The 25,675-nt window shown below is 40.1% G+C and overlaps 3 protein-coding genes across 3 annotated transcripts in view; all 3 read right to left on the bottom strand.

The window, feature by feature from the left end:
* Ifit1b (interferon induced protein with tetratricopeptide repeats 1B) overlaps positions 1–9,464 on the bottom strand; it is a 33,658-nt gene extending 24,194 nt beyond the window's left edge. Inside the window, exon 1 of the mRNA XM_015500102.2 lies at positions 9,339–9,464. Coding sequence (XP_015355588.1) covers positions 9,339–9,343 — 5 coding nt within the window. The 5' untranslated portion in view covers positions 9,344–9,464. The remainder of the gene's footprint in view (positions 1–9,338) is intronic.
* Positions 3,904–9,477, bottom strand: Ifit3 (interferon induced protein with tetratricopeptide repeats 3). Its single transcript, XM_015500100.2, has 2 exons — positions 9,339–9,477; positions 3,904–5,944 (listed from the first exon to the last, which is right to left on the bottom strand). Exons 1-2 carry the CDS (start codon positions 9,341–9,343, stop codon positions 4,486–4,488), a joined length of 1,464 nt encoding a protein of 487 aa, XP_015355586.1. The 5' UTR covers positions 9,344–9,477; the 3' UTR covers positions 3,904–4,485.
* A 7,541-nt stretch (positions 9,478–17,018) lies between these two features.
* On the bottom strand, positions 17,019–24,273 carry Ifit2 (interferon induced protein with tetratricopeptide repeats 2). Its single transcript, XM_015500099.2, has 2 exons — positions 24,116–24,273; positions 17,019–21,130 (listed from the first exon to the last, which is right to left on the bottom strand). Exon 2 carries the CDS (start codon positions 21,118–21,120, stop codon positions 19,885–19,887), a length of 1,236 nt encoding a protein of 411 aa, XP_015355585.1. The 5' UTR covers positions 21,121–21,130; positions 24,116–24,273; the 3' UTR covers positions 17,019–19,884.
* Positions 24,274–25,675: the final 1,402 nt, after the last annotated feature.

The raw sequence follows: 25,675 nt of genomic DNA, 5'->3' as shown, positions 1-25,675 counted from the left end.
ATGAGCATGATCTAATCATTCTCCAAAAGTCCCACCTCTGAGCTTTGCTGCAGTGGGGACCATTCTTTCAACACAATAGCTTTGCAGGGGACATTCCAGATGCAAACTCTAACAACTCTTGAAAGCTGGTGGTTGGGAGAGGTCACATCAGAGGGAGAATGACCCCTCTACTCACTTCTGACAGACTGGGCTCTCAACCCCTTTCAAGGATATATAGCTGCTATTGATTTGCTGTTTTTGATTTTCCCAGTTATTTGTAATCTATGAAAGAGAGATGAAAGCCTGACTCTACATCCCTCACCTTGGTCCTGATGAACAAACCTTAATAAGGTAGTTTGGTTGTTAAGTAAGATCGACCCCAGAAAAGCATTGCTCTTTGGTAGGTGGGCTCATTGTGTAAATCAGCAGGATGAAAAGTGCAGGCACTTGTATTGAATTGGGCACAATTGTTTTGCCAAGCACCAAAATGATGTTCTGTAAAAGAGTTTATTCGTAGTAGTAGAAAAACACTGAAGTCAACTCTTAGGGAACGTGGCTTTTTTCTCCTGGGTGCTTTGGAATTTGTACTTAAAAAATAACCAACAAAAAAACATTGATTAGAAGTTATAAATGAAAAAATGGTATTTGTATTAGAAGCACAGCCACCCTTGACTTCATGGCTGCTGATCAGGAATCTAGGACCAGTGCATGTCTGACACTCAAGGTGTGTGACCTTGAAAAGCTGTTTGATCTCTGTGCCTCTTAGTTACCTCATCGGTTAATATGAGTGCCTGGGCCCCCTCCTGGGTCAATTTAATGAAAATCTCTTGATTAGGGTCTGAGATATTCATTTTAAAAATTATTTTTAGTTGTAGATGGACACAATCCCTTTATTTTGTTGATTTCGGTTTTTTTTTTTTTTTTTTTATGTGGTGCTGGAGATTGAAACCAGTGCCTCACACATGCTAGGCAAGTACTCTACCAATGAGCCACAACCCCAGCCTGAAATTTATATTTTTAAAATGCTTTTTAGATGATTTTGATGTGCAGTGAGTATTAAAAACGATTTTCTATTAGTGGTTCTCAAACTTTTGTATGCATCACTTGTAGGAATTGTTAAAACATAGATTCCAAAATCCATTCTCAGGGTTTCTGATTCAGGAGGTCTGGAATTTGTACCACTGCCATATTACTCAGTGAAACTGATGCTGCTGGTCCAAGAGACACACTTTAAAAGTCCCTGGCATAGATGATCTCTAACGTCTCTTTTAAGTATGAAATTCTAAGAATCTATGGTTTAGCCTCTTGTACCTAGTATATGCCCAATTCTTTGACATCCTGTTTGTGGTAGATGGCAAGGAAATGGCCACAACTTCTCTCTTTCCCATGCACATACTCTCTTACCTTTTGATTTTGCCTCCCTTTCCATCAAAAGGTGGAGTCTATTTTTCCATTCTCTTCCATCTAGCCTGGCCTCCACACTTGCACTAGTCAACAGAATGTGGCAGAAATGATCTGGGAGTTCTGAGCCCCAGTTACAAGAGGCCTTGCTGATTTGTTCTTTCTCTTTCTCTTGCTGACCAGGTTGCTATATGAAGAACCTTTACCTTGCATTCTTGAGAAAGAGAAGCCACATGAAGAAAAAGACCCAGCCAAAAGCCAGCACTGACTACTAGACAGATGAGTGGCATCCTATTAAATCATCCAGACCAAGTCAAGTCACAGGCTGATTGCAATCACATAACTCCAGACAAAACTGGCAGAAGAACCCTCCAATTGAGCCCAGCCCACTTTTTTAACTCAAGAAATCTAAGCAAATAAAATGGTTATTGTTGTAAGCCACAAATTCTGGAATGTTTTGTTATACCATGATAGTTAAGTGATAGAATGTGCTTTCATTTCCTTATACCTGTGTGTGAATAGGGAACAAAAGTGATTTCTCCACGTCTCCTAACATATCAGATCAGAAAAAGATATATAAGTAAAAAGAAAAAGAATATAGGTAAAAGTGCCTTAAGCTCCATATACTCAAATGTACATACAATCTATTACTTTCTAAAATTATGGTTATTTTCAAGTAGTTTCCAATATTTCTTACTGAGAAAATTTTGGCAACTAGTAACCACTGTTTTTGAGATCCACAGTGGTTCTCACTCTCAGATATCTAGGTGGACTTTATATTTCCACTGTGCTCATCTTATAAGATCTTAACAATGATGATCTGTGTGGTCTTCTTGGATGATATGTCATAGTGCATATAGCATTTTATTAGAATTATGTAAGTGATGACAGGCAGAGAGTACTTGACATGGGAATGATGGTACCACTGGCTAAATTTATTCATTATGCTATTATTCCCTTACATTAGCATCTTTTTGAAGTTAAAAGTATTTTAGTTGAAAAGTAAAAATTATATGGTGATGCGTGGCTAAATCCCAGCAGCTGGGGAGTCTGAGACAGGAGGATTGTGAATTCAAAACCAGCCTCAGCAATTTAGTGAGGCCCTTAAGCAACTTAGCAAGACCTTCTCTCTAAATAAAATATAGAAAGGACTGGGGATGTGGCTTAGTAGTTAAGTACCCATGGTTTTAATCCCTGGTACAAAAAAAAAAGAATGTAAAAATTGTATTTATTTATTGCATGCAGCATTATGCTTTGGTGTATGTCTATACTGTGGAATGACTGTCAAGTTATATAACATATGTATTACCTTGGATATTTATCATTTCTGTGTGTGTGTGTGTGGTGAAAACTCTTAAAATCTACTCTCTTGGTAATTTTCAAGTATGCAATATATTTCTATTTACTATATTCACCATTGTGTAGTTAATTATCCTCTTATTATGGTATTTGGCAAAACTCAAAATTCCAGATAGGTCTGGATCTTTGGGTTTGGTAATGGTCCTAGGTACATATATTTTGTCTTTGAATAGCAGAGAATTGCTGTGTTTAGTATGGGCTCTAAATTATAAATTCAGAGACAAATTCATTTATGGCCATAGTCTTTCCATCACTCACAAAACTACACACAAATTTCTAGGTGTCAAACCAATGAAAGAATCACTTCAGAATTTATTTCATATATCATATGCATATTAATTCCCAGTCTAAGGGAAAAGGAATTTGGAAGAAATGCATTCACATGCTGATTTTACTTGTATATTTTATGTTCTTCTTTAAATCCTGAGACTAACAATTATATTCATGAGTCAATAAAAAATGGACTGCAGCTAGAAGTGGTGATGCATACCTGTAATCCCACCAGCTTAGGAGCCTAAGGCAGGAGGATCTAAGTTTGACGGCAGCCTCAGCAACTTAGTGAGGACCTAAGCAACTTAGTGAGACCCTGTCTCAAAATAGAAAAATAACAAGAGTTAACAAGGGCTGGGGATGTAGCTCAGTGGTTAAGCACCCCTGGGTTCAATCCCTGGCAAGAAATCAAAACAAAACAAATAGGACTGTAGAGGAAAAATTTAAAAGCCAAAGAAACTATTTCCTATGAGTTTGAGACCTTGTTGTCCTGACCTGACTTTTACCTGAACAAAATGAAATTCACTATGTCAGATGCTGGCAATTTTAAAGGGGCCATTGTACTCCTGGATGGGCCTTTGTTCTTGGGTTAGTCTAGTACTGGTGCCTCTCATACACTATCAGGATAGCATTTGCCCAGGTATTCCTGTGTGCACAGCATATGTGGTACCTCGGTCAACAGCAGAAGCTGGGCACTGGGCTCCACTGAGCCTCTTGAGCTGGAATGAGAGTTATAGTTCCAATAGGCTAAGGTTGGGCTGATCACAGGGGAGAGGGTGAGTTCTAAGGGAGGGGTTAAAACATTAAGAAAGCATGGTATGATTTAGCAATTACCCATCATCCCTAGATTAGTATTACCTTCTTAGAGTCACACAAATCACATGATGACTATTCTGAGTTGAAATTTTTAGATTTATTGTAGCACTACTGTCAAGAATACATACTTAGCATAGTGTCACTATCAAGAATACACAAAAATACACGGCTAAAGCTAAGAATAAGATGTAAGGATTATTTTAGGGTTAGTCAAAAACTCATCTTCTGGGCCCAGAAGGATGAATGGGAAATGGAGTGAAGGAAGAAGACTGCAGATTTTGTTGGTAGGCAGTTACCACATGTTACCATTTGGCAAGAAGGACAGGAATGGGGATTACATGACAAACTGAGTCACAAACTGAGAACAAGTCAGGATTGCATAAGCTGAAGCACTGCTTCCATCAGTGATTAGCTAAAAGACGGGCTGACCTGATAACTGTGTGGCTGGAATGTCAGGAGAGACAGACAGGAGAAAACAACTCTTCAAAATGTACTTGAAAGCAATAAGCAAGAGGTCCCAGCTCAGCTGCCCCAGGTGCCTCCATGCCCCCCCCCCCCCCCCCCCCCCCCCCCCCCGCCCCCACCCCACCTCCCCAGACTTCTGCCCCCTTCCAGATATCTTCCAGACCTTCTGATGCTGCTTCCTCTTCTCTCCTCAGTTCAGGAGTCCCGACGCTCTCTGGAAGTGGAGCTGCCTGCATTCTGGCACATTTCTTCACTGTCACCTTCAAGCCCATATGCTGACAGGAACACTTGGCCAATACCTGATGGAGCATCCCCTAGAAGGTGTCCCAGTTTCTTCTCATAACATTCCACTGCCTGCTGCAGATTTCCCTCCAGTTTGTGATTTAACCCTCGGAGATACCAAGAATTTGGCAGACTTTGTTGAAGTGGACTCTCGGTTGTGCTCTGTGAAGGATGTTTCATCTCTTCCTTCTCAGTTGATGTTTTGCTTAGGTGAAAACTCTCTAAGCCATTTTGGACAGCAGAAGTGTCTTCAGACTTACTCTGATACTTCTGAAGGCTGCAAGAGTGTGGTTGAAGTGGTTGCCTCTCGGCCTCAGGGATCTCTTTACCGAACACCTTCTGATAACATTTTTCTGCTTCCAGGAACTTGGTGAATTCAGAGGGTGCACCCAGAGGACCCAACCCATTCTCAAAAACTTTATCCATATGGTCTTTAGCCAATTTCCTTAGTTCTTCAATCTTCTCTCTATATTCACTGGCTTTCGGTTCTTCTATATTCTGCATCTGTATGGCCATTTCCTTGTAGCAGCACATAATATGGTAATAGAGATAGCTATTGTTTGGAGTGGATTCCAATGCCCTTAGAAACAGTTCAATAGCTTTGTCTAGGTTACCTTTTTTCTCGTAATAATAGGCTGCCTTTTGAAGGACATCTGTTTGGTAAGGGGCCTTCTCCAAAGCCTCCTCAACCAATTTATCCGCTTCGTCTTTTTCATTCATCTTCTGCAGGCTCAGGGCTAACAGAACTTTGAGATACTGGTTGTTGATATTCAGGTCAATGGCCTGCTTCAGAGCATTGACAGAGAAGTTCTTCTCTGGTTTCTTATCCAGATGGTACATTGCAATTGCCAGTCCAGTGGAGGATTCGGGGTTGTTGGGTTTCTCTTCCAGAGTCTTCTGAAAACACATCTTCGCTCTTTCGTTTCTTCCACACTGTAGTCGCGTCCATCCTTCCTCACAGTCAAGCTCAGGACACTCAATGCTGTAAGGATTTGAAAACTTGGCGCAGATGTCTTTCACCTTGTTCACATAGGTCCAAGCGTCTTCGGGTTGGTCCATGTGATAGTAGACCCAGGCGTAGTTTCCCCAGGTGACCAGACTTCTGATTTCTGTTTGCTCATCGTTCTTTTCCTGGATCGACTCTTCAGCTTTCTGCAGGTATTCCAGAGCTGCCTTGTTTTGACCATCCAGGTGTTTAATGTAGGCCAACAAATTGTACATTGTAGCTTTGGACTCAGCATTTAGAAATTCAATCTGATTACACACCCTGTCTTGTAGATAACATGAGGCACTTTCTTCCTTGAATAAGTTCCAGGTGAAATGGCATTTCAGCTGTGGAAGAATTTTCTCCAAGGAATTCTTGGGAATCTCACTGTGAAGAAAATGTACATGATCACTATGATGTGTACCTGCCAAACATTACGATAGTTAATTTTATATGTAAACCTCACTGGGCCACAAGATGCTTAGATATCTGATTGAAAATTTACAACCTTCCTGGGGATGTTAGTTTGGACCACACTGTGAGCTACAAAGCTCTAGGAAGACTTCACTCTGAGGCTGTCATTTCCAACTGCCTGTTTCCCATCCTTGAAATGCCCTTTAAAGAAGCAAGCTTTGCCTTAAGTGAACATCCTTCCCATCCTCCTACCTCCCATCCATTTGGGGATTTCTCTGCTCACATTTGCATACATACAATGCAGGAAGCATCATAGGCATTTAAGGAAGAGGAAACCTGGAGGTGCCTGCAGTTGTCCAATGGGTAACTAAAAGCAGAGGAAAAACTTGGCATCTCTGCTTTAATTTTGCTACTTTAAACTTTGGATCCAATTCCTTCTTAACTCTAGACACATTAATCATTTAAGGAGTGTCTGTCACCGGGCACGGTGAGGCACGCCTGTAATCCAGCAGCTTCGGAGGCTGAGGCAGGAAGATCATGAGTTCAAAGCCAGCCTCACCAACTTAGTGAGACCCTGTCTCTAAATAAAATATAAAAAAAAGGCTGAGGATGTGGCTCAGTGGTTAAGTTCCTCTGGGTTCAATTCCCAGCATACACACACAAAATGTCTGTCAAAAAACTGGTAGTAGAAGGTTGACTAGTCATAAATTTACCTCATCTCTCTTGTCCCCCTTCAAGATTGAAGACACCAAGGTATGAGTAACTAAAATATTTTCAAGATTCCAGGAGCAACATGTATTGCAGGCAAAACATCTCATGATAGGACTTCTCCCCTAAATGGGAGCCATTACAAACCAAGAGTGTCACCTTAAGCAGGAATCATCATCTCTTGTCAGGGAACAAATACCCCCTCAAGCAATGACAACTTTCCCTGCAGAACCAGACTCAAAATAATGATCATGCAGACCCCAGTTTAACCAAGACCGCTTGACGGTGCATACTTCAAGACCCACTTTTGTTCCTTCCCCTATACAAACCTGAAACTCTTGTCAATATCCCCAAAGATCAGCCTTGGGATACTAGTCTCCCCAGCTTCACTAAGTAGTCACACTGGATAAATAAATTCCTTTCTTACTTCATCAACACTCATGTCTCTGGAAGTAGCTGGTGGTAGAACCTGGTCTATTGGGATGGCCCCAGAGTCAAGTCTCTGGCCTAGGTGGTGGGAACATAAGTTGTCTGTAATAATAAGGGTTCCTCCATCTGGAGGATACTCATAGCTGGCAGGTGCCAGGCATTTTCCCAATTGATTTTTCCCTTTTGGCAATTCTTTTTTAAAATTTATTGATACTACTTGATCTTGAACCCAGGGAGTACTCCACTTGTAAACTATACCCCAAGCCCTTTCTATTTTATTTTTTTTAATTTTATGTCTTAAAATTTTGAGACAGGATATTACTGAATGGATGAGGCCTTGAACTTGCAACACCTCTGCCTCAGCCTCCTGAGTACCTGGGATATAGGCATGCACCCTCTTTGGCAATTTTTAGCACTGCTACAGAAAGGCAGCCCAATCTACCTCTGTCCCTACAGAGAACCTTGATGTGGACTTCAGGTCAACATAGTCCAGAGCATTACCTTCAGATCTCAAGTCAATGGCTTTAGACACGACAAAGCACAGTACCTTGCAAAGCCTCTTGTGTAGGCTGATTATCAAGATGCTGAGCAGGCCCTGGCCTTCTGGTTGACCCTACTCATGCAGACATAACTAACATCACTCTTGACCAAGAGCACAAAATATAGAAAGGGGTAACTTGAGCTACTTGGCACACATTCCATGCCCAGATATGACCATGAAGAGCATTCTTCTTTCCTTCTTCCTTGTCTGGTTCCTCCAGTAATCAATAGGATCTAAATAATCAACAGGATCCTCCCCCTCCCCAAGCGATCAACTCTCAATCCTACCAACATAGTGTTAGACCAGGACGCAAGAAAAGACCACTGACTCCAATTAAAATAAAATTAAAGCAAGCTTATTATTTCGACCGGCTGGGCTGCCTCTCCCTCCCAAAACTGTGGGAACAAGACAGCCGCAGCAGCTTTCCTGCAGCCCAGCTTTATAGCCCAGAAAGTTACACAAAGGGGGGTTACAGATAACAGAACTCTGACAAGCATCACACTGATGGTAGTTTACACTTTTTGCTGGCCCCAACATCAGAATTTATGAGGGTCATTAGAGCCTCAGAGAAGGTCGTTATCTGGCCAGGGAAGGCCAAGATTTATGAGGCATCACTAAAGTTTCAGAGAGGGCTGCTATCTGGTCAGAGAGCCAGGCATGGGTGAGTTTAAGGCACGGGCAGGCATTCCAAGCAGGTTCAGAATTTGCAATAATTTATAGTAAAGCCGAAATTATCTTTTCATGGCTTTTTGGCAAGATGGCTCCCAATTTTAAGAAAAGATCAGGTTGGGTCTATCAATAGCTGTTAGGTAGGAAAAGTGGTTTTCTTTCTCTTTTTGTTCTCCCTGAGCCTCTACCAATGACACAACTCTAGCAGGTCTACATGCATTTTTAAAAATCAGGTTTACTGAGATTGCACTTATATTCCATAAAATGTACCTATTTTAAAGGTATGATTTGACAAAAATGTTTATACCTTTGTAAACCATGTAGACTCCCTATAGACTATTTCTATCATTCCCCAGAGATCCTTTGTGTGCCTTCCTACTCCATCACCAGGCAGCCATTAGTCTGCTTTCCATCCCTGGAGATCAGACCAGCATGAAACGAGAGATTAAGTCATTATTGGTTTTGAGGTGAAATTACTTTCTGCTACTCACCAGCATTTACCACAGCAATCAAAACCTCTAAGCTATGGGCTTTGTTTTCACATAAGAAATGAAAAAACAAAAAACAATTCCCCATCTGTAAGAACTGTTTCTTCCATGTTCCACCTTGAACGGATCAATTTCAGGTCTACAGGAGTGGGGTTTGCAATACTGATTCCATCTTTCACAATACCTGTTGAAAATAAATGCTTCCTTTGAAAATCACAAGAAAAAAGGCTCTGCCTTAGTCATTTCAAACAACACAATGACAGGAAAGCCCATAAAGAGTAATACCCTTCCGTCTAGCAAAATTTCTGTCTCATTCGAGCTACCAGCTCCACCTGGTGAGCAGGTCTAGAAACTTAAAGAACCTTCGAATTTACACCAGAAAAAAAAAAATCACAGAAAACAAACAAAAAACTGATAAAGGTCCAAACTAGTGAAGGCATGTCGAACCTATGAACAACAAGTTCCCTGCACAGTGAGAAGCTCAGCTTACAATTTGCATTCAAGAGCAAGAGTGGTTCTTTATTTCACTGACCTCATGACTGCAATCTGTTTCTCCACAGTTCTGACAAGCTGGAACCTGGTTGATTTGCTCTTCTGAAATCTTCCTGGTCTGCCTTGGACCTATAAAACCGGGAGGTGAGGCTTGGGGAGTGCTCCAGCTGGGGCATCTCCCTGTTGCAGAGTAAATAGCTGTTATGAAACAGGAAGAGAAAACTGGAAAGTGAAACTGACCTAAAATAGTCAAGAGAAAGAAAAAGAAACTTAACACTAAGCACTGCTTTAACTCAGCTGGAGCACACTGTTCAAAGCCTTGAAACTGAAACTGTAGTGTGCAAGAATAGAAAGCAGTTTCAGGAGTCTGACCATCAATATGGGAACAGCCCAGGAAAGTGCATGTTTAATAAAGTTTCTGAGGGATTCTGATGTAGGGGTTTCTGGGACCGTATAATATGAAGGAAAATTCCAAACTATATTTTTAAAAAAATATGTATTAGTTTCATCCAGGAAATTTTCTCACGGGAGATAATTTCCTTGCAGATATCTGGGTTTAATTCTCTGGGTTCATGTTGTTAGTTCTGGAATTTTCCAGGAGTCAAATCACTGAGCCTGACTTTCCATTTTACCCCTTACATGTATAGGAGGCCGAGCACTAGAGGGATCTCTGAGTAGTTTAGCTTACCCAGTTCTAAAATGTGTTATTGTTTAATCAACAGATAAATGATACATTTATATATTTATGCTTTGAGCTCTGAATAAGTGACATTGCCCTAAGAGATTCTTTCTAAAATTTTAAGGACATTTCCCAGGCATGATGTAAATATCCACCAAAAAACCCAGGAAGTAGATTTTTTACAGGTTTGAAGGAATTGTGGGTTAGGTAGAAGTAAGGCTTCTTCTGTCCTGAAGCTACACAAACACAGGCACTTGGTTAGCAAAAGTAGCCTGATAATGGGGTGGGGCAGGGCAAAAGGACAGTCAATGTAGGTAATGAACAATTGGGTCAGAAAATGGGGGCTGATTCAGGAAGAAATAAAAAGCTCATACCTCCAGCCTCCAAAGCATTTCCCCTCCTCCAGCCCTTCAATCTATTGCCAAGGCTACCTGCCTACAGGGGATTTTTTTCCTCCCAGCCTGTAATTCTAAGAGTTGTTAATGAATGTATCCTGGCCACTCTCTTCCTGCCTGTACCCCTGGGCTGCAGTTCCTGTCCTTGGATCACTCCACCTTTTGGCACCCCTTTTGGTCACTAGTCACTACTCAGGATCCAGGAAGGGAAGGAGGAGGCACGAGAACAAAGGAAATCTGAAATAAAAGGGGCAGGGTACCCCCACCTCGTCCCTTCCTCAGACAACTATAGGGCCACTTGTCTGTGGAGAAGTCTCTCTCTGTTCTGTCCTTTCAATAAAATTTGTTTTCTGTGTTTGCCTTGGTGTTTCTTAGGTGTTCAATCTTCAACATCAGGGAAACAGAACTCAGACTGATTCTCATCACCAGTATCAATAACAGTCTTGCATTTCAAAGTTAGAGATTGTTGTTGCGTCCCATGAAAGTAACCTGAACTTGGACCCGTCTGTGATACCCCGCTGGTTATTGGTCCTGTTTCCCCACATGTTGAAGTTTGAACATTAGAGAAGCATGCCGAGGCAAGCATATAAAGCAAGGTTTATTTAAAAAGGGGTAACATAGACTTCTCCTTTCCCGGGAAGGAGAAGGGGGCCATAGCTGGTATCCTGGTATCCCAAGAAGTGAGGTGTTCTGCCCTTTTTATAGGTCTTAGGCTTCCTTTGTTCTCCTGCCTTTTCCCTCTGATCTTTCTTCTTCCTGCATACGTGACTAGGCCCAGGAATGCTTGGTGAGATGGCCCAAAGGTGGGAAATGGGTGGGCTGAAGGTGGAAGGGCAGGATGGGGTAGCCAAGGACACATTAACAACCTTCTACCTCGCTGTAGGGAGGGACAATCCCTGGGACAGGTTACCTTGGCAACAGGTTGGAGCAGGGGCAAGTTATCTTGATAAGGGTGGAGGAAGGGCTCTGAAGGAATGAACATTTCAATCCCTCAGAGTACAGTCTCCAACTTGTTGGACTCACTCAAAATTGGCCTTCTTGATCCGACCTAACTCAATTTACCTATCCACACTGACTGCCTGTCTAATTCTGGTTTCATAATCCTGAGTGGTTGCTTTACCTAACAAATTATTTTCCTCTTAATACTAAAATGACACATCTTTATAAAAGGTTTGAATACTATCTTTTGACCCAGGTAAGATGAGCCTTTGCTTTTGGCCTGTGTTTTAGAAGACTTCATTTATCATATACACAATAAATATATGTCTTTAAAAGGACTTGGATCTATGATACTCCAAACTCAGTGCTTAATCCTGCAACAGTGGGATTGGCAATCCTAAACATCCAGTCCAAGAGGAACTTGTCTCTCTTTTGACTTCTTCCCTCAAATCAAAAGGAAATTGTATTTTGAACCCTTGTGCATTGTGAGAGTGCTGATTTTAGAGACAGATTCTACTTTGTTGTGCAAAAAGGATCTAAGCAACAGAAGTGATTAGATCAGAGAAAAAAAGCAAATTAACTAACCTTATCAAAGTCTTCCTTTTACCAGAGTACAGTAGATTTTTAACATAATGAAAAGTTACCATCTGGTACAGTAACACCAACCGTTCATTTTCTCACTTCTCTTTTTGTTACTGAAAACTTGGTCTTTGTCCCTGATGCCAATCCAATAATGAGGAGGCAGTTCTGAAAAAAAGAAAAAAGAAGTTTTATTACTTTGCTAGCAAAAGAGAAACACAGGGAACTCCTGTTCTAGAGGCTGTGAGTCTCATTGTCAGGGGAAATAGAGGGCTTTTGAAAAGGTGATTCCAAAGCTATATTCCATCTGTGCCCTGACATGGATCATAATTCACTTGTAGCCTTGAGAGACAGCCATTTCTTAGAACTTCTGGGGCCAGTCCTGAAGCCTGGATTCCTTCACTCCTTGTAGTGTGTGACCTCATGTACAGGTTCAGTGGCCCAGGATGGGAAGGTTAATCCTGTTTCCCAACCATAGTTATCTAGGGGGAGAGGAAGAAGAGAAAGGAAAAAACAAAATGAAACAAACCAACAAATAAACATGTCAATTTTAAAATAAGCCACAGAGCAGTAAGGGTTATGCTCAAAGCATGAAGTGAGCCCTTCTTACACATTTACTCTATTATCCTGGAATAATATCCAGGAATTGAAGCCAGATTTAAAATTAGGTAGTCAGTGTAGTTAGGTAAATCGGGTCTAATATCATATCGAGTGAAATTTAAAATGGAGGCCATGCTGATAATGATTCCGGGAAGCGCAGGACAACTCATGGAATGTTAACGAAGTCCCAGAAAGGCCCTAGGCCAAAGTCCACCCCAAAGAAATGTTAATGGAACCCAGGAAACAGCCCCCAACAGATTTGGAGATAGCCCATCCCAAAGAAGTGATAATGAAGTCCTTCCTGCCCAGATTACTTGTTTGGCCCACCCGTGTCCCAACCCTTCCCCCTTACATTCCATCACCAAAACTATAAAAAGGGGAGACAACCGCACTTCAATGGATTCCACCTCTTGGGTCCCCTTCTTCCTCCGGGAGAAGTCTTTTCTGCTGTCCTTTAATAAACCTCTAATTTCTACTCTGACCTTGCCTCAGCGTGCTCTCTGGTGTTATTCTTCAACATTGGGGAAGCAAGGACTCGTCACTGGTCAACAGTGGTAACAGAATTATCCTGACTGAAGAAATGTTCATGAATTAACACTGTATTTATGACAGTGCATATGACTAAATAATATTCTTTGGAGTTAAGAAATTCCATATTATTTTTTTCTCTATTAGTAGAAAACAAAGACTGTAATAAAATTTATTCTGACATAATAAGAAAATCTCTTTTCAAAAGAAGCCATAAAAAGGGAAGTGCACCCTTCATTCAAATTGCAACAAAAATATTCAAAATCACATGCATCAGTAAGAACTCTGCCTTCTTCATAACACTGACAAGCTTAGGCATTTTCTCAGTCCTTAGGCAGCCCAACCTACTGTTAAAGCACAACACAAAGAAAAGACCACTGACTCCCATTTTAAATCAAATTAAAGTCCGGCTGGGACTGTCTCTCCTGAAATCCTTGGGTTAGAGGACAGTATTCCAGCTCTCTAGGAGGGCAGTTTTGTAGCACAAAAAGTTGCAAAAGGGGGGTGTCTTGAGAACTTACAGATAACAGGATTTTGACAAGCATAATACCAAGGCAGGTAATAGGTCAATGGTCTAAATGGTTCAACACTTAGGGAGTAAATTTAGATCCCAACATCAGAATTTATGAGGCGTCATTAGGGTTTCAGAGAGGGTTGTTATCTGGTCAGGGAAAGCCAGGGATGGGTGAGTTCAAGGCATGGGTGAATTCAAGGCATGGGCAGGCATTTCAAGCAAGTTTAAAACATCAAAATATGTCCAGGCCAAATAGAAATCCTAATATTTTACAGAAAACAGAAATGAATCCTTTACAACTTTTGACAAGATGGCTCCTGATCTTAAGAGAGAATTAGGCTGGGTTTATCACCTACTTCTATCCACATTGAAGAGGTTACGAAGCATAGGATATAAAATGATCTAGTGTTAGGTGTAAGGGTAAAAGAAATTGAAGTTAAAGTGTAAAAGACCGGGCATTGTAAAGTTTCTAAGCTGCAAGGCCTGAGTTAAAAAGTAAAGGACCAGGTATTGTTAAGTTCCTATGCTACATGCAAAACCTGAAATTCCTGTAGCTGTTAGGACAATACCCGGAACTGCCCAGTAAATATTCCCCCTGACCATCTGGTTGTTTAATAACCTAGGACCCTGTATGGCTTGGCAAGTAAGCATCGCAGGACCTAAACCAATCAGTTTGAATGTGTACCCCGCTTTAGAACTGACCTATTACTCCCGCCCAACCTGTTCCCGCCAATGAATGTACTAATCCTGTTTAAGAGTTGTTGTTTGATTTTCCCGCGGTGTATGATGATTTGTTAAAGGAGACTGTGATGTATGTAAAGTCCCCGCCCTCCCCAAAAAGTGTACTTAAGCACTGTTCAACCCCTGCTCGGGGCTCTGGGCTGCTCTCCCTTCTTGAGTGAGCACAGAGCCCCAGCGCGCTGGATTGGATCCTCAATAAACCCCTTTTGCTTTTGCATGAGCCGGTCTCTTGGTGGTCTCTTCCTCCGACGTTCGCCGGACCCTTACATTGGCACTTCCTGACTCCACCAATATTGATGCATAGAAAAGAAAGTGAACATTGGGGTATAAGTACAATTCCAAACACTTGAAATTGCTCAGGAAAAAGTCTTGGTAAGTTGGAGAAGCCAACAAATTGCCTGTCTAGGAAGGCAAAATGAAGTTTCAAAATGGGATAAGGATGGTTTTGCTCAACAAGTCACCAGATAGGCATGAATCTTCCTCATCTTGGTAATGTTTTTTTTAAAAAATTCTAGTGAAGTTTGAAAAATAACCTTTCTTTTTAAGTCTGGTGCTCCATACCCAAACCAAGTTATAGCAGAAAGGAGACAAAGCTAACTTCAAAAGAGCCTCATGATGCCAGATACAAAGCAATGACTTCTCAGCAATGAAACCAGTATGTTGCAGAGATATCTGCACTCCTGTGGTCATTGTACTATTATTCACAATTGCCAAGTGATGGAATCAATGTAAGGGTCCATCAATGGATGCATGGATTAGGATAATGTCACACACACACACACACACACACACACACAATGGAATACTATTCAGCCCTTTTATCTTTTCTTTTTTCTTTCAGGTGTATATTTGTGTGTTCCTAATTATATCATTATCACCAACTCTGAGCATCTTTTTTACACTGGTAACAAAGCCAAAAGTGGATAAATTTAAACCCAGTGTTAGGTCGGTGGAGGTGGCTGAGGAACAAAGCACCAAGCAACCCAAGAGCCAAAGAAACATCAATCAGACACTGACGGAACCGCCTGTCAATCAGCAGGGTCTCCTGGCCAATCCTGGATCTTAGCCAGCTCGCCTGACAAACTCCAGTAGGATAAGGGACTCTAAAAACCCCTTTTTCTGTCCTAAGCCCTCCCTTCCTGCCCTAAGTCCAATAAAAATTCCAGTCCCATAGGGACCCTGCATTTCTTATCAGACCCAACCTGCTGGTTTGAGGGCTCCGACTGAGAGGCACAGAAACAAACAAAAAGCCTCATTCAGCAGCATTTTAAAATCTGCCTCTTTATGGTTGCTGCTGCCTGACCTTACACCCAGATTAAGCAATGACTGTTTTAATGTTTTGTCTTATTAGGAAGTGACCTAGGTAGTCACTGAATAGACATTGTTTCATTTAGTTGACTCAGACTAAGGGTATAGCTCTTCAAGAGACTCGGGAAACTTAAGCAGGCATGCTCTACAACATAATTAAAGATTAATATAACATTTTTAACTCCTTTCAGTATGGTCATTTGATTTTCTCAATTTCAATTAAAAATATCTCAACTTTTGTGACTCTGAACACCTAACAACAACAACAACAAAAAAAAACATTGTGTGTCTGTATATTGTACAATATTTAATGTGCATAAATCTGACCAGGGCTGAGTGTTGTAGATCAGTGGCAGAACATGCCATTAGTTTATGTTGAGACCCCAGGGTTATCCCAGCAACCTCCACCCCCATAGAAATGTCTACTTGGAGAATACTAATATTTATTTACCAAATCTACTAAAATCATGTAAATTGTAGAAACAGTTTATCAATTTGTGATCACCCTAGTTTAGCTTGGTATGACATAGATGATATACAAACACCTATATTAATATAAATGCTGCCAAAACATACCAAACATATACCTATACTATATGCATAAGAATACAAATGAAAATAAAGATCTTGTTGTTTTTGCTTTAAAATTGTAGTCATTAGGGCTGGGGATGTAGTTCAGGGGTAGAGCATTTGCTTAGCATGAATGAGATCTGGGTTTTACTCCCCAGTCCCACAAAAAAACAATTTAATCACTAGATAGGTACAAAGTTTGGTAACTTACAAAGATGGCAGAGATCCAACAGAGAAAAACAGAGGCCTCAGAAACAGCCTGAAAAACAGCTCTTAATCAATCTAAATTGATTATAGGGCTCTTTGAAAAAAATCCTCTTAGAATATCTCCTTATTGGGTTTTGTATGAAACATTTTTAAAAAAAGAAAATTTTATCATTTGCAATAATATGAATGAAACTAGAGGACATTATGGGAGATGAAATAAGCCAGGCACAGAAACAAACAAAAAACATAGTGTCACATGATCTTACTTATATGTTGATAAAAAAGTTGAACTCATAGAGGCAGAATAGAGTGGCGGTTACCAGAAGCTGGTGGTGTAAGAGTTGGGGAGATGTTAGCCACAGGAAACAAAATTTCTGTAAGCTAGGAAGAATTATTTCAAAAGATCTATTGTACAACATGGTGACTATCCTTAGTAACAACATGCAGTACTCTTGAATATCACTGACCATAGATTTTAAGTGTTCTCACCTCAAAATGTAAGTATGTGAGGTAACGCATATGTTAATTAGCATGACTTAGTCATTTCAAAATGTATACATATTTCAAAACATTATGTCATATATGATAAATATGTACAGTGTTATTTGTCAATCAAAGAATTGAATATTAATTAATTAAACATTCATATTATTCTTAAACTTATATAACATACTTTTTTAAATTCACATACATTTGAACTTATATTTACAAGTCACATTTTTTTCCGCATTTGAATTTTTCCTGTGTGTTCATTTGCAGGTGAATGATTTCTAGGGATGGGCATATAAATACAAAATCAGACAGGACTATATTTTTATACCCATACTCAGAAAACAGAATATAGAATGTATCCAATTTACTGGTTGGTTGCAAGAATAATAAAAGGCTAGCAATAAGGAAGACACTATATAATATTTTTTAAAGCAGCAATAATAAATAGAAGGTGACAAAAGAAAGTTTTCTTATTTTATACACTTGAAACGAGCAATCATTTCTTCAACACAGCTGTGTTGAAGTATAATTCACACACCATAGAATTCATTCATTTAAAATATACAATTCTACAATTCTAGAAGATTTTTCATTATCCCCAAATGAAACCCTGTACCCTTTAGCTATCATCCTAAATCTTCCCCACACCCAGCCTTAGGCACCTACTAATCTATTTTTGCCAACTTTAGACAAACAAAATCATATAATACTTTGTGTGTCTGACTTCTTTCACTAAAAATAAGGATTTTAAGGTTCATGTATGCTTTATTAGCATGTATCAGTAAGTATTTAACTTGTTTTAGTTGCCCCCAAAATTTGATTGTATGGATATACCACATTTAAGATAGCCATATGCTAGTTGATGGGTTCAATTTTTTGACTGTCATGAATATTCATGTTCAATACAAGTTTCCTCTAGGAAACTTTCACTTCTCCTAGGTGTGTATCTGGGAATGGATTTGGTGAACAACCTGAGGATTGCAATGGTTTTCCAAAGAGGTGGCACATTTTACATTAATAATGCTTATTCTTTTTTTTAGTATTTAATTTTTAGTTGTAGTTGGACATAATACCTTTATTTTATTTATTTATTTTTTTACTCTACCCTTTCCCCCATTTACCCTCTCAGGGTCCTGTTTCAGCAAGGGCTTGGGGATGTGACATGCAATAAGAAGATTACACGTGCCTGATAAACTTTCCTTAGCACACACAGGTTTTAATGGTCTTCTGTCTTGCCTTTCATCAAGAACACGCCTGGTTTTCTTCCCTGGGGACCAGACAAAATAATCGGTTACTTAGGTAAAATGAGCTGAAACTTCCCCTTGTCTGATGGAGTGAGTTTATCATTGTGCCTCTATGGCTTGCACTTTCCACTAGAGAGCTTTTGAAAAGGAAGAGAAACTTTTGGGCTTCATGTCTCTTTCTATTATTTACATAATAAGGAAAACTCCAACACATATTTGGATTGCCTCCAGGACTAAACAGAATTAGTGACACTTCCTCATCTCTCATAATAGAGGTTGGAAGAGAGAATATGACAAAAAGCACAAGATTGAACAGAGAAACGGACAGCACCCCACACCCTGTCAATGTGGGGGGCAGGGTGTTTGTGTGCACATGTGTGCATGTGGTAGGTGATGGGTATAAATAGAAGCCCTCGTCTCCTAAGGCTGTTCTATTTGTGATTATGATATCAGACTAGTGTAGCTTATTTGGGGCCAGTTCATACTCAGCACAATATTTTACTTATCAGAAGTTAAGTATAAAAAGACATAAGATACAACCAAATTTCAGATAAACCAGAACACTAATCTCAAATTTATTTGTTAATAAAACCTATGACTTTTTTTCAGAAATTTTAACTGTGTACACTGATGATCTCAAATATATATATTTTCAACACATGAACTATTGTTCCAGTAGTTGAAATTTTTAATTTAAAAAAATGTTGAATTTTACATACCGTTTTAATTGTTTAATCACAAATACTAATATAAACTTAAATTTATGAAGATTTTCAGAGTTAAAAGAAGTGTTTATATCACCTAATATGCAATATTTCTTAAAGGAGAAAAAAAAATCCCACCATTCATTGTCAATGTTAATTCCTTAAGACTTTCCACTAGGCCTTTAGTCACTAAGTTATTCTTCTATTCAGCTGCTCTCCTATCATCTCAAACCTGAGTTCAGCAAGGCATTTTTGAAGAAAGCAATTACAAAGAAATTTTCCTAACAGTGGTTTCAATAGTAAATATTTCTTTCAGTGATTACAATCTACAAAGAGAAACCAGCACTCCCTTCTCTCTCTTTTGCTTATCCTGTGTGAGACATTTGCTTTTCCACAGAGGTCTTAAAGAACTGTATATTTCAGTTTCTAAATGACACATTTGGTACAGAATTCCTTTTTCTTATTTACATGCTGTATTACAATTTTAGGGAGGGCAGATGAGAGGCAGAATCTTCCCACGGGCATCCTGAAAGTCTTGAACTGTGGCTGCTTGATGGTCTCCTAGACAGGCCCCTTCTGGATTTGACTTGGTCTTTACTCTCACTTTTTTTCAAACAACATTTCTACCATGGTTAACAGGAAAATGGAATTCATGCTGCATGGACACTTGACATTGAGTATTGCCTAGGGAACAAGAGGAAGAAGGCAGAGAGAGTCGGGGGCGGGGGAGAGGGAGAGGGAGAGAGACACGGAGAGAATGAATATGGAGTTGAGCTGTGGATGGCACAGCAGAGTTCTCCCATAACTCCAATCCAGGTCTATGGCCAGTGTCTTAGTCCATGCTGTGCCACACCAGTCATTTAACTATTTTGAATAACAATGTGGTGGAGGGCTTTCAGCCCTGTGCCAGCTGAAGCCCTATGGGCACCGAGTCCCTGTATCTCATTCTCTGTCTGAAGGGATGAAGCTTTGAGTCCATCTCCCTCCCAGAGTCTTCATCTGCTCTTTGCATTTCTCCATTCAACTCCTGAAGCAATGCCAAGATCTGCAAAGCTTCGGAATCGGCTTCATTTTTTAGAAAAGTCGTTATTGGACAATCTTTTGCAGTTTGATTTTGATCTTTTCTTTCTCCTTTGATTCCTCGTTTATTTTCAGACCCTCTAGGTAATGGTGGATGGCCTTTTCCTTGCATTTCCTTTGATACAATTGGAAATTGCCGTACCTCAGGTGGAGCAATTGTCTACCCACAGGAGTAAGCTCCTTCCTGAATTCTTTTTGGAAGTAGTGGTCTGCTTCTTCATATTGACCTGCTATTGCATAGAGAGCAGCAATATAGCTACAGATATGCTGGAAATTTTCATTTTTCTCAACTTTCTTTAAATGATCCACCCCTTGTCTTACTAGTTTCTGTAACTCCTCTCTTCCCCAGACATTTTCATTCTGTCTTCTGTTCCCTGTTTCAAGGACTTTTGACCTATAGCAGCACCCAATGTAGAAATGCAAGTAGGCATTGTCTTGCGTGTGTTTTAAGGCCCTTTTTAGCAGTTCTATAGACTTATCTAGGTCAGGTTTTTTTCTATAAAACTTCGCTGCAGTGCACAATACATCCATTGCATCTGGAGCTTCCTTTAAGGCTTCTTCAACTAAGCTCTCTCCTTCATCCTTTTCATTCACCTCTTGAAGTTTTAGAGCCAAGAGGACTTTAACATACTGATTGTGTGGATTCAGCTCCATGGTTTTCTTCAGGGTCTCAATGGAGTTCTGAGATGGTGGCCTGTTATCCAAACGGTAGCTCGCGATGGCCCATCCAAAGGTGGCTTCTGGGCTCTTTGGGTTCTTTTCCAAAGCCTTCTGGAAACACATCTTTGCTCCTTCATTTTGATTTTTTGTGCACTTTAACCGAGCCCATCCTTCCTCACACTCAAGCTCAGGACTCTCAATTCTGTAGGGGCTGGAAAACTTTGCACAGACGTGTTTCACCTTGTTCACGTAGCTCTCAGCCAGTTCGAATTGGCCCATGTGATAGTAGACCCAGGCATAGTTTCCCCAGGTGACCAGACTTCTGATCTCTGCTTGGTCTTGATACTTTTCCTGGATTGACTCTTCAGCTTTCCCCAAGAATTCCAGGGCTGCTGCATGTTGGCCTCTGTGATGCTTTATGTAGGCCGATAGGTTGTACATTGTGGCTTTAAATTCATTGTTCTGAAACTCACACTTGTTGAACACTCTGTTCTCGAACTCATCCAAGGACTCTTCTCCCTCCATCAAGTTCCAGGTGAAATGGCATTTTATTTGCTGTAGGCTGTTTGCCAAAGATTCCATAGTGCTCTCACTGTTGGGGAAAAAAAAAAAAGAAAGATGGACACTTTGAGACACAGTATAGAATCATCTGTCAAGAAGTGGGATCATAGCAAATAAAATGTCTTCCTCTATTTTAACATAAATTTAAGAAGAACAAAATTTCCTTCCAATGTTTCAGCATATGTGTTAATTTCTACATGAGGAAGCAGGAGTTTGGTGACAATGGACAGCAGAATTACAGAGATGGACATGGGTCAGTTTGAGTTGAGGCTAGTTTTCCCAGAAGAAAGCCAAGTTAGGTAATTCTGACAGGGCTGCAAAATCTTTGGAAACTGATTTCAGCAAAGGATTAAAATTTTATTTAGATAGTTTTAAAAGAAATCATAAGACTATTTAATTGCTTTTTGTTTGTTCTTCATCTTTACCTAGTATTTTGGAAATCTTAGTTTCATACTTTTCTATTCTTTCTGGGACCCTGTTTTGCAGTGCTGATTTAAATTTCTTAGATTTTTTTTTTTTTTGTACCAGGGATTGAACTCAGGGAAACTCTAGGCCACATCCCCAGCCTTATTTTGTATTTTACTTAGAGACAGTGTCTCACTGAGTTGCTTAGTGCCTCACTATTGCTGAGGCTGGCTTTGTACTTGCAATTCTCCTATCTGAGCCTCCTGAGCCGCTGGGATTACAGGCATGCACCATTGGGCCCAGAAATTTTCTTAGATATTGTTCTAAAATTTGCTTCTATTTTATCTTCTATATTCTTAATTCCTTAGTTCTTATTAATTTGCCTTAGGAAAAAAAACCTTATTACTTTCCTCTAATCATTTCAGCTTTTAGTACATCCTTAATAAAGTTTCTATCCAAACTTTTTGAGCTTTTGTCAAATTAGTTTTGTTTTGTTATTTTATTTTGATAGTTTATGCTCTCATTATTTTGCTGTTGAATCTTTCTATTTTAACCATTTAAATTATTTGCAATTATTCTTAATATTTTCTCATTTCCTCTGCTTTTATAGCATTCTATCTCTTAATATTATTGTTATATATGTTAGCAATATCTTTTGGAATAAAGTATAATCCTCCCCCCTTCTACTTTTTAGACTGGTGGTTTCTAAGCGTAACATGTCTCACAGAGCTGATCTATTAATAATTTGCATCTCCTGTTTTAGTTTTCTTTTGGAATCTTATTTTTCTCACTTGGGGTTTCCTCTTAGAATAGGAATAAGGAGTGTGGCTATGGGGGTCACTGAGTGCCTGATTGAAACACACACCCTAGAACCTCAGTTCAACTTACTAAATCATTATCTGTGGGGAGTTGAGTGCAGGAATCTGCCTCTAACAATTTCTTGAGGTTAATTATTACATATGCACAAGTTTGAATGTTGTAGGGACAGACCAGGCAAGGCACCAAAGATAGCAGGAAACAGTTTTATCTGGCTGCAGCCAGGTTCAGAGGGCACAGCTTTTGCTGTAATAAATCAATCCCCTAAACCCCGAGTTCAGGGAGTTTTATACCCAGCATGTAAGGGGAGGGGCTCAGAAGTTCACAGTCTGCAGAAGTTCACATAAAAGCAGCTTTTTCTTTCACTGTTCTGGGCAAGTTAACCCTTCAAGGACAGCACCTGAGAAGGGGAGAGCTATTTTTCCCCTTCCTTTCCTCCCCCTGCCAGCTGTTACCATGGAGCCCAGTTGGGTAACTTATCTTAAAAATGTAGACGTCTCTGTGAAGCCTAGCTCAAGGCCAGAGGCCTTTTTTGCACATTTCTACAAACTACTATACTGGATACATTTGTGAAAAACTAGTAAGGGGGTGCCCAGCACCTGGAGTGCTGACTTCTTCCCGGCCAGTGACCAAGTAAGATAGGGCAACACGAAAATAGAAAGTTTATCTGCATTGAACTCTTTTGTAGAGACTCTTTTGCTGACAGTCCTAAAATCAGCCATGGTGGAGATTTCTGGAGAAGCCCAGTTAAGACTTTTCTATGGAGAAAGGTGGTGCCACCTTTTGAGAACTACTGTCTAAGAGCACAGTGGCAAAACCCAGGGGGAAGAGCCCATAACTAAAGAATTAAGTACAGTGAAAAGAGGAACTAATAGTTATGTATAGTTATTAAAAGATTCTAAGGTCAGTCCATGATAAAATCCTAAAAAATAAGAATAAAGTTCATACAGATTCTGAGTGATCATAGAAACAAATCTATAAACATCTTAATCTCCCCCCCCCCGTTTTTTCTTATCAAGCAGATACATAGACTAGCAGAGAAGTGCCATTTCAAAGACAGAGATTGGAAGCCTGACAGAAGAAGTCAGTGCATCTTCTAGGAACCAAGCACTGGATTCCAGAACTCTCCTCTACCCTACTCTCAAACTGGAGAAACAGAAGCTTCCCTTCCTTCCCAATGAGTTAACACTTTCTCTTCAGGACAATCTCATGTTTCTAGGCTAGGAGAGGATTTTAGAGGTGAGGACTCTTTTCTCCACTCATCCCATCTTCAATTCATACTCTAATCCATCATTTGCGTAGGGCACAGGAGGAGTAAAATATTTCTGTTTAGTTACCAGCCCTGTACAAATGTGAGATGAATGGGGCCATTAAAAGAACTTTCACTTCAGCAGGAAGTGAGATTGGTCTTCTGAATACATCTTCATCAATATCTACTGAAAAGAAATCTTTTGTTAAATAATATTTTTATTATAAGCCCTCAACTTAATCCTTTCCAATAGAAACAAAAGAGGGATAATTTGTAAGAGCAAATCCCCCAGACCCATCTTCATGACATGAAGACTCCAGCCCAATTAAACATCTCTGCCTGCTTCTGTCTGACCTCAGCTCTCAGCTCCTGCAGATCTTAGGAAACCGGACTTTGTGCCGCTTTATGAGTAATCCGACAAGTGCTGATAAAGCAGATTAACAGCTACAGATAAAACAGATTTTGCTTGGGAGAAAGGCTGCTTAGGATTTGCATTCAAATGTGATCACACAGTTACAGTGTGAATAGAGAGGGGCGAAACTTTACCTGGTGGTTGCCAGTGCAGTTTTCCATTGTGCTGAAGGGCTGCAAGTTCAGGCTGCTGTGCGCTTCAGAAACTTCCCTCCTCTGCCTCCGATAGATGCTGGAGAGACTCTTATATAACAGCAAGCCGGCAGTTACTCTTCCTGTTTCTCTGCGGTTGACTTTACAAAAGAGAAATTGAAACTGGAAAGTGAAATCAGGACTCTTTGCAGAGAAATGATCTTGAGTAATAAACAAGCTTTCCGGAACCAGATTTGTTACAGTGAGTCAGAATGATCAGTTCTAGATCTAAGGCATCCTGGGAGCCCACTGTGGAGAAGAATACATGTTACAGAGTACCGGTCCCCATCATTACCATGTAAATCCACCCTCATGCTTACGACCCACAGGCCACTGTAAGGAGCAGTTGCCAGCCACAGGGCAGGGCTTTTTAGTCTGTTTCGTTCACTGCCACTGTGAAACACCAGTCCCTGCATTAATATATGCACGGTGCATAGTATGGCAGACATTCAAAAAGTAGTTGTTAAATGAGTGAATATATGATTCAAAGCATGGGCTCTGATGTCAGTCTATCTGCATGTGAAATCAGTCTCCGTTTATATGCTATGAAATTTGGGGGAATTATTGAATGTCTCTGCCTAAGTTTCTTTGATTGCAATTTGGGAACAATACTGCTACCAACTCATAATGGTGAGATGACAATTAAAAGAGTGTTTACGTGAAATTTAGAATAGTGCCTGGCACCTAATAACTAAATGCTAGCTTTTATTGTAATTATTAACTAAAATCACTAATCAAAGAGATAAATGGAGTCTCTCTCTCTCTCTCTCTCTCTCTCTCTCTCTCTGCTTTTTGATCATTTGAGCCACTTCCCTCTGCCACACTCTTCTTCCATGATGTTTTGCCTCACCTTGAGCCCCGAGGAATGGAGCAAGCCACCTATGGATCTGAGAACTCTGAAACCACGAGCCCCCCATAGAAACTTTTCTTCTCCTAAAAATGTTCTGGTTGGGTCCTTTAGTCACAGCTGGAAAAAGCTGACTAAAACAACTCTAAATCACAAAAGGATTATAGTTTACATAAAGTATTCTTGTCCTGCTTGGACAAAAGTAATAACACCAGATGCCTTTGGCACGGAGAAAAGGTGATACATACTTCCCAGCAAAACTGAGTCAGAAAGGTGGTTTACTCAATCTTAGAGAAAGTCACTTGTCTTGATTTTCTGCTTAGGTCAGGGTAGAAACAGAAACTATGCTTCTTAAAGTCTTCTACCCTTTCATTAGGATCCACAGCTGTACCTATCCCAGTTGCAAACTCTTAACTTTTAAGCCTCACTCATAAATGACAAGTTCTAGTTCTGTTTACAAAATCTAGTATTTGTTTATAAAAACGAATAGGTATAGAAGAAAGCTGAAATAGGAAACCAGGGACACTTGTGGGTTTTGTTTTGGTGTTGGAGTTTGCATTCAAGAAAACTTAATGGAGTCCTGCCTAGTGGCATACATCTGTAATCCCAGTAACTTGGGAGCCTGAGGAAGAAAGATCACAACTTCAAGGCCAACC

The sequence above is a fragment of the Marmota marmota genome, unplaced genomic scaffold (genome assembly GCF_001458135.2).
Source record: "Marmota marmota marmota unplaced genomic scaffold, marMar, whole genome shotgun sequence".
Taxonomy (NCBI): Eukaryota; Metazoa; Chordata; class Mammalia; order Rodentia; family Sciuridae; genus Marmota; species Marmota marmota.
Note: the sequence above shows the minus strand (reverse complement) of the source record. Positions and strands in the feature narration are given on the sequence as shown.